The 12192-nt window shown below is 43.2% G+C and overlaps 2 protein-coding genes across 2 annotated transcripts; one reads left to right on the forward strand and one right to left on the reverse strand.

The window, feature by feature from the left end:
- Positions 1 to 1109: 1109 nt before the first annotated feature.
- Positions 1110 to 7722, reverse strand: LOC140549894 (uncharacterized). Its single transcript, XM_072673695.1, has 16 exons — positions 7204 to 7722; positions 6423 to 6785; positions 6137 to 6229; positions 5932 to 5983; positions 5668 to 5792; positions 5333 to 5464; positions 5175 to 5219; positions 5011 to 5079; positions 4816 to 4907; positions 4574 to 4684; positions 4324 to 4405; positions 3812 to 3880; positions 3339 to 3701; positions 3024 to 3216; positions 2654 to 2859; positions 1110 to 2530 (listed from the first exon to the last, which is right to left on the reverse strand). The coding sequence occupies exons 1-12, from the start codon at positions 7564 to 7566 to the stop codon at positions 3872 to 3874; spliced, it is 1536 nt and encodes a 511-aa protein (XP_072529796.1). The 5' UTR covers positions 7567 to 7722; the 3' UTR covers positions 1110 to 2530; positions 2654 to 2859; positions 3024 to 3216; positions 3339 to 3701; positions 3812 to 3871.
- A 2237-nt stretch (positions 7723 to 9959) lies between these two features.
- Positions 9960 to 11612, forward strand: LOC140576729 (uncharacterized). Its single transcript, XM_072696289.1, has 2 exons — positions 9960 to 10293; positions 10963 to 11612. The coding sequence occupies exons 1-2, from the start codon at positions 9960 to 9962 to the stop codon at positions 11610 to 11612; spliced, it is 984 nt and encodes a 327-aa protein (XP_072552390.1).
- Positions 11613 to 12192: the final 580 nt, after the last annotated feature.

The raw sequence follows: 12192 nt of genomic DNA on the forward strand, positions 1-12192 counted from the left end.
TTTCATTATTCTGGCATTTAGTAAATAGAAGTAATTTTGTATTTGTAATCCTAATTTGGTAAGCCCCTCACAAAGCTCTGGATCACCTGAAAAGACTATGGGACATGGTGATTGGGCTGGGAGAACTGAAACCACAAGCCTAGCTTGGGACACAGGGGAAACTCGAACTGAAAACCAGAGCCGCTCTCTGGGTAAAAAATGGGAGAACCAGCTGCCAGACTAGAAAGCAAAGCAAGCCCAACCTGAGTATGCCGGTGAGCTGGGATCACCAAGGAGCATGAGCAAGAAGAGACAGGACAGACTGCGGAAAGTGCAACGTGCAAGACAGTAGTCCAGTCTAATGATTTAGTGTAGGTTAGATTAGCTTTAGTGTAATTTAGCTTCTTAGCCAGCTAACAAATTAGCGCCCATTCCACCAGTAGAGAAGTATGTAAATATAAAATTAAGAACTATCTGTCTATAAGGCAATTTTTTTTGGCTTTGCAGCTAACAAGTTAGCTCCTGTTCCACCAGCAGAAAACTTCCATACCCGATTCACCTTCCAGCTTTTGCCAAAATGACAGTTTTTAACCCCAAGTACCCTTGTGTTTCTGGGATGTGTGCTTTGCGGTGCGCTCTGCTAAACCTGTAAATAAGCCTTCAGTAACAGTGTAGGCATATAAAGAGCCATGTGGCTAGCCGTTTTAATCAAAAGTCTATATGCTATTTGCATGTTCTGTCTGCTTGAGCAGTGGGCGCTAACTTGTTAGCTGGGTAGCTGCTAAGCCTGCCTACATAAATAGATAGCATATATGTTAATTGTTTATAATTATATATTTATGTACTACTCTACTGGTGGAATACTTAGCTGAGTAGCTGCTAAGCTAAAAGAAACAGCCATATGGCAAACCATGTCAAAACGTGCTACTAGAGTGTATATTTGTAGATAAAGCTGCTTAAATAAAACACTAGGTCGGATATTTTTCATAGAAAATGGTTCCACCAGAGCTACAGCCAGACTATTTGGACTAGCTAAATCACTGTATCAGGGCAATTATAAGCTAATAGAGGTACTAAAAATGCTTATTATTTTTATTCAATTTGATTCTCCAAACGCACTTGTGTAACAAACAATTCTAGCTTTAAGATATTTGTCATTTAAAAAGAACTTTCGGCTTAAGCGTAAATTCAAAACATCTAATGTGTTCAACTCATACAATCACGTCCAAAAACCCTAATTTTTCTGTTCCAAAGTCTTATGGAGACTTTGACTGATTCTGCACTCAGGGCCCGATAATAAGGAAGTGAAAACAATTTTAGAAATGTTTGCATTGACATAAGTATTCAGGCGCTTTACTCAGTACTTATTTAAAGCACCACTGGCAGTGATTACAGCCTTCTGTCTTCTTAGGTTTGCACACCTGAATGTGGGGATTTTTTTGCCATTCTTCACTGCAGATCCTCTCAAGCTCTGTCTGGATGATGGGGACTATTGTTTGACAGCCATTTTCAGGTCTCTCCAGAAATGTTTGATTGGGTTCAAGTTAGGGCTCTGGCTGGGCCAGTCAAGGACATTCACAGAATTGTCCCTAAGCCAGTCCCTGTGTTGTCTTGTCTGAGTACTTTGAGGTCATTGTTTTGTTGGAAGGTGTACCTTCGGTCCAGTCCGTGGTCCAGAGCACTCTGGATCAGGTTTTCATTAAAAAAAATTTATTCAGTTTTTTTTTATTTTAGCACTTTCACGACAAATGTTGTCACAAAGCAGCTTTATAGAGATCCGGGTCTGAGCCTTTTCTGAGCAGGCCAAAAGGGACAGTGGCTTGGAAAAGCTCCCTCAGATCGAGAGGAACCTTGAGAGGAACCTTGAGAGAAACCAAGACTCAAAAAGAGGAGCCCATTCTGCTCTGGTCAACACAACAAATGACAAAACAAGAATAAAAATGGACAATAGTGAATTAAGAGCTGTAGCTAATGTGACATCAAGCCATAAATGCCACAAGAATGGAGCCTTTCATGGTCATCTAAGCTAAACAACTAGATGTTAGACACTGCTGATGTACTCATGTTGAGGTACAATTGCCCAAAGATGCTCTCATCCCCAACCTTGCTTTTCTCTATCTCTCCCCCCGTGTTTATGTGAAAGTGTTGACATGTTGAGATCATTTGTATCTTCTATCTTTCTTTATATGTGTCTGTAATGGTGAAACTTTTCTATGTGAAATGTTGACTCATGATCATCTTTTTTAATTGTGAGATTTAAACAGTCCTTCATTAGGACTGAATGTTTTTCTTATGGTTCCAGTTTTAATCTTGGTCTTCCTGTGGTATATTACCCAACAGTTTACCTAACATATAAACCCATTTTCTCAAAGAGGAAATTCATGTATTAATAATTCATGTATTATTTAGTGGAGAAAGGCTGTGATGGTAGCTTCTTCTTCTGAAATGTTGCCGTTTTCACTCTTTCCTCTGCTTCTCCATCTGTCCTGTTGTCTTCTCTCTTTCTTCCTTTGTCTCGCACTGCTCCACGGCTTTAGTTTGCAGCAACAACCTGTCAAACACACACAAGTACAACCTAAAGAGTTGTTCTACTTTTCAAAGGAAGCAGTGCTGTGTTTTGTAGCGTTTATAACATCATAAACTCAATTACAGTGAGGGCACAAACTGTACATACCTTCATGTGCTATTAATGACTGTACAGCATCGACATGCTGTTCACCCAAGCCTAGACCGAGTTCAGTCATGCCTCTTCTCTCCACGCAGTCGTCTTATAGTCCAGCAGATGTCCTGCCCTTTCTGTCTATGTCTCCCTGCATCTCCAGAAACTGCAGCCTGTGTGATCTGGTGTGATCCTGCCAGGCTTTATATAGTCGTGAAAGCCTGTCAAACACACACGCACACACACACACACAGTAATAATGAAAACTGAGAACATCTGGTCTGAGTATGTCTATTATGTGGTATTAACAAACGTGCAGCATCACCCAAGCCTAGACCAAGTTCAGTGTGGCTTCTCCATGCTGGTCTCAGCTTAAGACACTTACCTACTTCTTGTCCTGATGGAGAATCCAACTAGGCCTGCAGCTCTGTCAGTGTCTTGCATTGTGAGAGAGGCAACGTCTACTGAGGGCAGTGTGGAGTTTTCACCCTTTCCTCTGCTTCTCCATCTGTCCTGTTGTCTTCTCTCTTTCTTCCTTTGTCTCGCACTGCTCCACGGCTTTAGTTTGCAGCAACAACCTGTCAAACACACACAAGTACAACCTAAAGAGCTGTTTACTTCTCAAAGGAAGCAGTGCTGTGTTTTCTAGAGTTTATAACATCATAAACTGAATTACAGTGAGGGCACAAACTGTACATACCTTCATGTGTTATGAATGAATGTACAGCATCGACATACGGTTCACCCAAGCCTAGACCGAGTTCAGTCATGCCTCTTCTCTCCATGCAGTCATCTGATAGTCCAGCAGATGTCCTGTCCATCACTGTCTATGTCTCGCTGCATTTGAGAGTGATCGTTCACTGAGGCCAGTGTGGAAGGGGTCACCACATTTCTGAGAGACACAGAGACAGAGAGATTGGTCAATGTGTCCATGTTGATCTTCCAGGTCAAACATTAAAGGAAGAGTTATTGAAATTATTATGGAAGTGAATGGGTGAATGAAGCAGTGAAGGAAGCAGGATTTCTCCAGCAGATTCTTCACACTTCTTCCAGCAGGTTTTATCTATAGAGAGAGAAATTACAACACTCATTATCATTATCATCATCATCATCATCATCATCACAACACTTCTACAGATAGCAGTATGATCTTCATCTTTTCTGAACACCAACCTGGTAAGAATATCCATAGTCCAGGTTTCCATCGCTGAACACCAGATCTGCCTCCAACACTCAGACCTTCTGAAAACAGAAGAAGTCAGTCACACATCTCCTTCTTTGTCTTCCACACAGTGTCTCTACCAAAATGTGGCTGAACGGTTAGATGCTCCACCACTTTCAAAGAGCAGCCTGAAACATATTCCAGGAATAACTAACGGGTCACATTTATGGCATTTTGCTGACACTCTTGTCCTCAGGGAGGACAGTGTTGTTACTGCAGGTTGGGATGGTGGAGCTCTGAACCGGGCCAGGTATGTTTTTTTTTCCTTCTTCATTTTTGGTGTTGCACTGCCTCTCTGTCTTCTCTGGTGTTCTTGCTTCTCCCCTCTCCCTCTTACTTAGACAGACTCTGTCACATACAATATATCACCTTGCTTTAAACACAGTACACAACACCACAAAACACCACACAATCACCAGAATACACAAAAGCTGCAAGCATGTCCATCACCAATCCCACACACCTTCTTCAGGATCAAATTCTCCAGAAACTGCAGCCTGTGTGATCTGGTGTGATCCTGCCAGGCTTTATGTAGTCGTGAAAGCCTGTCAAACACACACACACACACACGCACACACACACACACACACACACACACACACAGTAATAATGAAAACTGAGAACATCTAATCTGAGTGTGTCTATTATGTGGTATTAACGAACGAGCAGCATCACGCGGCTTCTCCATGCTGGTCTCAGCTTAAGACACTTACCTGCCTCTCGTCCTGATGGAGAAATCCACTAGGCCTGCAGCTCTATCGGTGTCTTGCCTTGTGAGAGAGACAACGTCTACTGAGGGCAGTGTGGAAGGGGTCACAACATTACTGAGAGAGAAAGAGGGTGGTGGAGATGGAGGTGGAGAGATTCGTCAGTTTGTCAGTGTTGAAATTATAAAACAAACATGAAGAGAAGCTTCATTCTCATTATAATTGAAATCAATGGCTGAATGTCTCACTAGTCTGGATCTTTCTGGTCCTCAGGTGGAGGGCAGCGGAGGAAGCAGGATTTCTCCACCAAACTTTCCATCGTTTTTCCAGCGTGTTTTATCTGTAGAGAGAAACAACACAACAAACTCAGCATCATCTTCATCTTCATCACTACTACTCTTCTACAGATAGCAGTATGATCTTCATCTGTTCTTAACACCAACCTGGTGAGAATATCCGTAGCCCAGGAATCCATAGCTGAACACCAGATCTGCGTCCAGCGTGCAGACTTTCTGAAAATAGAAGAAAGAAGTCATACCTCTCTGTCTGTCTTTCACATAAGCAGAAAATAAAAGAATTCAATGTAATGTACAAATGTAAGCTTTACTTGATCTTTGAGCCTCAGATCAAACTGGTGAGAAACTGATGCTTTCTTTGGAAAAAGAACAAAAGAATGTTGACATTCTCATTACTGGTGATTGACAGGTGACAATGACTGGCTTAAAAGAAGACTGTGTACAGCTGTGAGAAGGAAGTGGGTCTTACGTTAAGGATTTCCAGCAGCTTGATGGTGGCTCTGCCCATGACTGTGGAGGCACCTGTATGAATATCAATGCAGATCAACTCCACCATCAGAAAACTGGAGCTCTCGTGCCCAATAGCATCTGTTTCGCTGATCTGCAAACACAAACACACAAGAAGACGAGCAGGATTTCAGATATCTTGGCATTTGTCAATGTACATTTGGCCCTCATTTTGGCCATGCAGTACCTGGCTGAGATTCAGTAAGGTAGGATTCATGTAGGTCTTGTGTTGTCTTTGTCATGTTCTACCAGTCGTCTGTTTGCACTAAGACAAACACACTGAATAGTAATGTTTACCTGGACGGAGATGTGAGTCCTCTCATCGATCAGCATGGGGTCATTGAAGGGCTGCAGCTTTGTGCTCCTCGTTACTTTCCCAAAAGTGACCCTCACAGTTCCTCGAGTGCCTTTCTTTATACGAGCTGGTGCACTGCTCAGGAAAACAGCCAAAGCAGAACCAGCACTATTGATCTATGCAAAAAAAAAAAACTGACATCCATACAAACACAAACCCAAACACTAGTCTCGCAACACTGAGATTGTCACACACTTCAAGGATACTGAATTTAGGGAAGTCTCTGCAACTCTTGAGGGTCACTGTCAGCACCCCTGCCTGTAGAAGCGAGAAGAACAAAGACCTGTATTGGCATCATTCTCTTATATTTCCACTAACCAGATAACTGTACTCCTCCATATGGAGAAGGACGCAGGCTAAGTGGGGAACGCTGAAGGGGAGAGGGATTTAAAGGAAGTCAATGAGACAAACCGGACGTCCGAGTGGCACCAGTGGATGTGGTGGGAAAGTTCTCTCCTCCTGTTCTTCTTCTTCTGAACCATGCAGAGATGAGGACCTGCAGATCTGCAGAGTAGAGACAGAAAGTGTAGCATAAGTACATACAGAACATCACTGAATGATGTTGCCTTGGCTTTATTAAACAGGTAAAACAGGTATTACTCAGTAAGAAGCAATAGGGCTCAAAGAGGATCCACAAGTTCAGCAGACTGGTTTTAACCCAGACCACTCTTTACCCCTAAATTCTCCTGAAGCTCACCTCCTCCACCTCGATGACCACTGCTGAGCCTCTGTCATGGCCAATCGGAGACTCCGAGGTCTGCTCTGCTTTTGCCTCACTCAGAGCCTGAGGCTGTGGGCCGTCCTCCTCAGGGTCTTCTCTCAGCGTCTCCATTTCCTGGAGGAGCTCCTCTTCTTTCTGCTCTCTCTCTCTCTGTGTTTCCATCTCTTCCATTCTCTCTTTTATTTCCTCCACCTGTCTTTTCAGCACTTCCTCTCTCTCTATGAATCCCTTAATCTCCATCTCTAACTCTCTCACTGCCTCTTCCAGATCTCTCAGCTCTTTCTCCCACTGAATCTCATCTACACGGGGGAGCTCTGTGCCACTCTCTGTCATACACTCCTGTCCCAACACACAATAAACAGCATTAATGAGAAACACTGTTTGAAGAGAGCTGTAAAAATCCAGAATCTGACTGTAGTCCAGTGTGAATCTGCAGTGTTTACAGTTTGGGCTAGTTCAATAACTGCAGAGGGAATGATCTTCTGTAACTGGCTGAACTGAGGAACAACAAAAGCTGCTACGAGACACAGCCGTGTGCTGTGTTGTCATTAAGTTTAGCGTCAGCTGGGTAATGCTGACATGTACGTTCGGGCTCTCTGTGGTGATCTGGGGAAATTATACAGATTCATTATCCAGTCAAGCCCCTGATATCCCAGAATCTCCTCTGGAAAAACGAATGCAGCTCCAATCGTGCTAAAGCCCCATGAAGCGTCTCCCTGACCAGTAACATTGTGATGAGTGAGGTCATGTTCCTTACCTTTTTAGTGGATTTCTGATCCTTATCCACTCTCTTCTCCTTCTTCTCCATCTTCTTCTTCTCTTTCTCATTCTTGTCCTTCTTCTCCATCTTCTTTGCCTTCTTATTTGTCTTCTCCTTCTTATTCTCCTTCTCCTTTTTCTCCTTTTTCTCCTTTTCCTCCTTTTTCTCTTTCTCCTTCTTCTCCTTCAGCTCCATTTCTGTCATTCTTTCTCTCCTCTCTGACTGAAGCTGCACGTCCTCTCTCTGGCTGTCCTGGACTCTAACCCTCCTACGGAAGAGGGTGAATCTGGGAAAGCAAGAGCTCCAGCACCCACAGGTTGTGGGACTGGGGGAGAGGTGCAGCTCTCTCTCCTGCTTCATCTTCTTCACAGCTGTTGATTTACTGTTCTCTTGTTATCTTCACAATCCTTATGCGCTGATGGGGAAAACCATAGGTTAGCAAATCCAGAGTCCTACAGGCTAATTTACAGCTACTGGTATATAGCCTCTTTCAAACAGTTGGGCCGCTAGCAGGAATTAGCATTGTGCTCCTGAATAAACTCAGGCTAATTATGAAGCACATTAAAAGATTCCTTTCTGCACAGCTAGCTCCTCACTTTATTCATTTATTTATTAAAACACAGAACTGAGCAAGAGCTGAACTGCACTAGATGGGCTTTCTACACACAGCTGCTGAACTGCTGATCTTGCTCCTACAATCAGAAGTGCAGAGACGGGAATAGTCACACTTACCTTTCAGTGTTTCTCCTTCGAGTGAAAACACCACTGTCAGAGAATCACGTGACGTCACCTCCTTGAAACTGACGTGACGTGTGCGTTCGGTGTTCTTCACAATGGAACGAGTCTCTCTATGACGACATCCAGCCAGAAAGGCGCCCGATTGGCTGAGCTGAGCAGCTCATTGTTTGTCCTGCAGTTTAAAGTGTTCAGAAACACGGAAACAGTGCGGAAGTGTTTTAGACAGCTCTGTCTCCAGAAAACGATCACAGGTGTCTGGATTAAAGACATGAATAAAAATCAGAGTAGGATTTTGAACAACAACTCCATGTGAAGCCATTCATTTAGGATTCGCTCTGAGGCGCCCTCTAGCGTCTGAACAAACCGGAAGACATCAGCAAGTGCAGTTCTCCTCACAAGCTCTCTGTCCGAGTTTGTCCCTCTGATCAGACCAAACAGCTAAATTACGATGAGTTTATTCAAACTGATGTAGTCTTGGTCAGTCTGGATAAGTGCTGAGGAGCCGGACACAACAGCACTGACCAGACCTTTAGAAGAACGGCCAGAAGAGGGCTGTAGAGTCCAGTGTTGTCCCATGTTTCTTATCAGGATGAGTTGTACATGTATTCTGAATATGCTACTTTTTTTTTTTTAAGTTTATTCAGTATTCCATATATTCAGTACAACTCTGAATGGCGTGGGGCTGCTTTGCTGTTCCAGGATCTTGGTGACAAATTCCTTGTATATTGTATGTATGTGTAACAAACTTGATTCTGATTCTGACTTGCCATAACTAACAGAACCACAAATTCATGGTGATCAGTCCATATTTTGAAGCTCAAGCGTAATTGGGTTATGCAGAAAGACAATAACCCAAAGCACAAAAGCCCCCCCCCCCCTCCAAAGAACAGTGGGCTGAAGGACTGATCTCTGATTATGGGAAACATTTTGTTGTAGTTTAGATAAAGATAAAAGTTTCAGATAAAGTAGAGACTAGTGATTAAGTTAGGGGAGGCATGAGTAATACACACCAGGTACTGCAGCGAAACCTTTCTCACTCAATTTACGAATTATTCATTTGAATTAATCAATATTTTAAAAAATAAATTGTTTCCTCATGATTCCCTATATTAGGTCATGTATGAGCATCTGAAAGTATATTTAGCATGACAAAAATAGTGGGACAGGGCATATGCTTTTTTCACAGCACTGTATTTACTGTGTGAGTTACTAAGTGCAATGTGGGAAGTTCCTGTTTGTGTGTGCACAGATGAAAATAAAGAACTGGATGTGCAGCATTGTGCAATGTGTGATGACACTAGAAACTCAAAGTGAATGATTCACTGTTATTGATCTGGTCAGAATCCACATTACAAAAACCTCTAAGGGTCACACAAATGCACTTTTTGGTGAGTTTTAATGGGTTACATGTCAAGCTGTGTGTTCATTTATTTTAATTTCTTATCACCTGAGTAATAGTTTCCTTCCTCGAGTCAGGGACTAATGGACTAAATGTTCTGTGTTATTTACTTAGTGACAGATTCAGTGTCCCTGAATGATATTCCAGTGATATAAGCCTGTGGAAAGGGCATTTAAAAGTGGACCAGGGACTGAAGTAACCGAATTTGAGAAAACTTCATATAACGGAGAGGTAAGGGCTCCTTTCAATGTTAGTTGACCATGGTCATATTGTATTGATCAAGAAAGATAAATATTAAGGATGTATGTGTTACATATGATGTGCAGACACAGAAGTAATACACCTTTGAATGTTAAGGGATTAAATTATAAAACTATAATTTTTAAGTAGCAAATGGATTGTGTGCTGGTGGTTGGTGTAGCCTACCTGGCTACAAACGGTACAAGGCATTTGGCTGACGGATTAAGAGATATGCTATCATGTACACTTAGAAACTACCATCATCTTTGTCCACTCACCTACTGCTTTATGAGTTTCATGTTTACTTCAAAAATGGATAATTACAGTGTCACTGCTAGGTTGAGAGTGTCCTCTTATTTCCAGCAGGCTTGTCAAAATGGGATTGTGGGTCCTCATTGTGCTCACCATAGTCATCTCCTCCAGCAATCATGGCGTCTTCTCGTGTCCACAACGGTGCACCTGCCACTTCAGCAGTAAAACCACTGAAGTGGTGTGTCCCGATGCCGCTCTCTCCCATTTCCCTAATGACAGTCTCCCAGGTAACACTACCTCCCTGACCATCCAGTACACCAACCTGGATAGCATCACTGCCCATGAGCTGAGAGCCACACCGCTCCTGCAGGAGCTTCATCTACCAGGGAACAGACTGTCCAGCCTCCCTGCAGATATGCTTATGGGCCTGCCTTACCTCCATACCATAGACCTCACAGGTGAGAGACTGTGTGTTAAAGCCTCACCACCACACCTCTTAAGTGTGTATAAGTTATACCTTCTAAACACTAAATAATACATCAGTGTTTCCCTATTCCAATATTTGGAGATGCTCAGATGGACCATTTTTTGTTGCTGGATTCCAGCTCCCAGCACATCTGCATCAGTTATTCAGTGTACTTAATTCAGGTGGGTCAGGTGAGCTGTAGCTGGGGTATACCAAACAGGTGGACAGACTGAAACATGCTACCAATAAAGCTGCCAGTTCACTGCCAGTGTACAAGTACACCCCATCATCATACTTCCAGTTATTTATCACATGGACTACGAATCAGGAAGAGCATAGTTTAGCATGAGATATTGTTCATGCCATGCAATCCTTTCCACGTCTGGCAGTTCCCATTACGTGGCAAGATGCTAATTCTTTACTCATTGGATATTTCAGAGTGGATGCTGTACACAGCTGGTAGAAATTCTGAATATGTTTCTGGGGCAGGAAGGCTCAATGTTTACAAAATTAAATATATGCTGGTACTGGTACTGTAACACAAACTCAATGGAACAGATAATTGCCCAGATAGCAGAGATTACTCTTAGAAGTATTCACAAAAAATGATTAATGTGTATAGATTGTTTTCTCCTCACTATGTATTCTCCTCTACTCATAGGAAATCAGCTACAGGACTTGCCCCCTCAGGTATTCTACCATGCCCCATTGCTCAACCTGGTACTCAAAGACAATCTGCTCACAAATGCCAATGCAGACTGGCTGCCCAGCAACAGCAGCCTCACCTGGCTAGACCTGTCGGGAAACAGACTCATGAAAGCACCCGTTGCTTTACTGAAGAACCTGGGCAGCCTAGAGACTCTGCACCTCTCGCAGAACCTCCTGGAGGAGCTCCCAGCCGACAGCCTCCACTCACTCACTGGCCTGGAGAGACTTCACCTGGAAAGCAATAAACTTCAGTCCCTGGATACCAAGGCCTTCAGCCACAACGCTAATCTAACTCACCTGTTCCTGCAGAAGAACAAGCTGGAGAGTCTCCCTGCCACGGTCTTCCATGGGCTTGAACGTCTGCAGTACTTGGACTTGAGTGAGAACAAGCTGCGGTTCCTGGCCCCAGAGACCCTCGGCTTGGGGATCAGCTGGGTGGAACTGAACCTGAACCCCTGGCACTGTGACGCTAAGATGGAATACTTGTGGAAAAGGCTGAACAAGCAGCCAGTGCAATCCGAGCCAACTTGCGCCTCACCTGAAAGTCTGAAGGACAGAGCCATCGCTACCCTCACAAGCAAAGAGCTGGGACTGGGAGATTAAAGAAGGAAGGAAGAAGGGATGAATGAAGAAGTGGGATGACAATGGAAGAAACGTGGCAGTGAAAGCTGAGGAACAAGCAGGCAAAACAGCAATTCACTACATAGATATTAAAGAAAAACCAATGTTTCTTGTTTGGAAGAATAGTTTTACATGATGATTTTTTATGACATATGAATTAAAATATATATTAATACACTAGAGTTGATTAGTCTGCACCAACTGATTGGATTATTTATTAGTTCTCCTTCTGTAAAGAGTGCTCTAGTTGTGTTTGTAGAAGCTGCTCTTTGTCCTAATTTAGCTTCAGGTTTGTTGTACTTCTGTTGGTGAAGGTCATGGTTTGGTTAGGGTCGTGGTCTCGCACAACTAGACACTGCCTACTGTTTACCTGGGGAGCAAAGTTATCTCTGTGTCAACAAGGCTCCAACTGCGGGGTGCCTGGGCAAGCATATACTTATGTACTCTGTGGATGACCAAAGAATTTACATGTTCAAGTTTTCTCCCAGTTGTCTCAAACGTAGACCAAGCATTTATGTTTGTGGCAGTATGTTCTAAATTGCAGAAATGTGAACTGGCTATT

This window comes from Salminus brasiliensis, chromosome 1 (genome assembly GCF_030463535.1).
Source record: "Salminus brasiliensis chromosome 1, fSalBra1.hap2, whole genome shotgun sequence".
In the NCBI taxonomy this organism is placed as follows: Eukaryota; Metazoa; Chordata; class Actinopteri; order Characiformes; family Bryconidae; genus Salminus; species Salminus brasiliensis.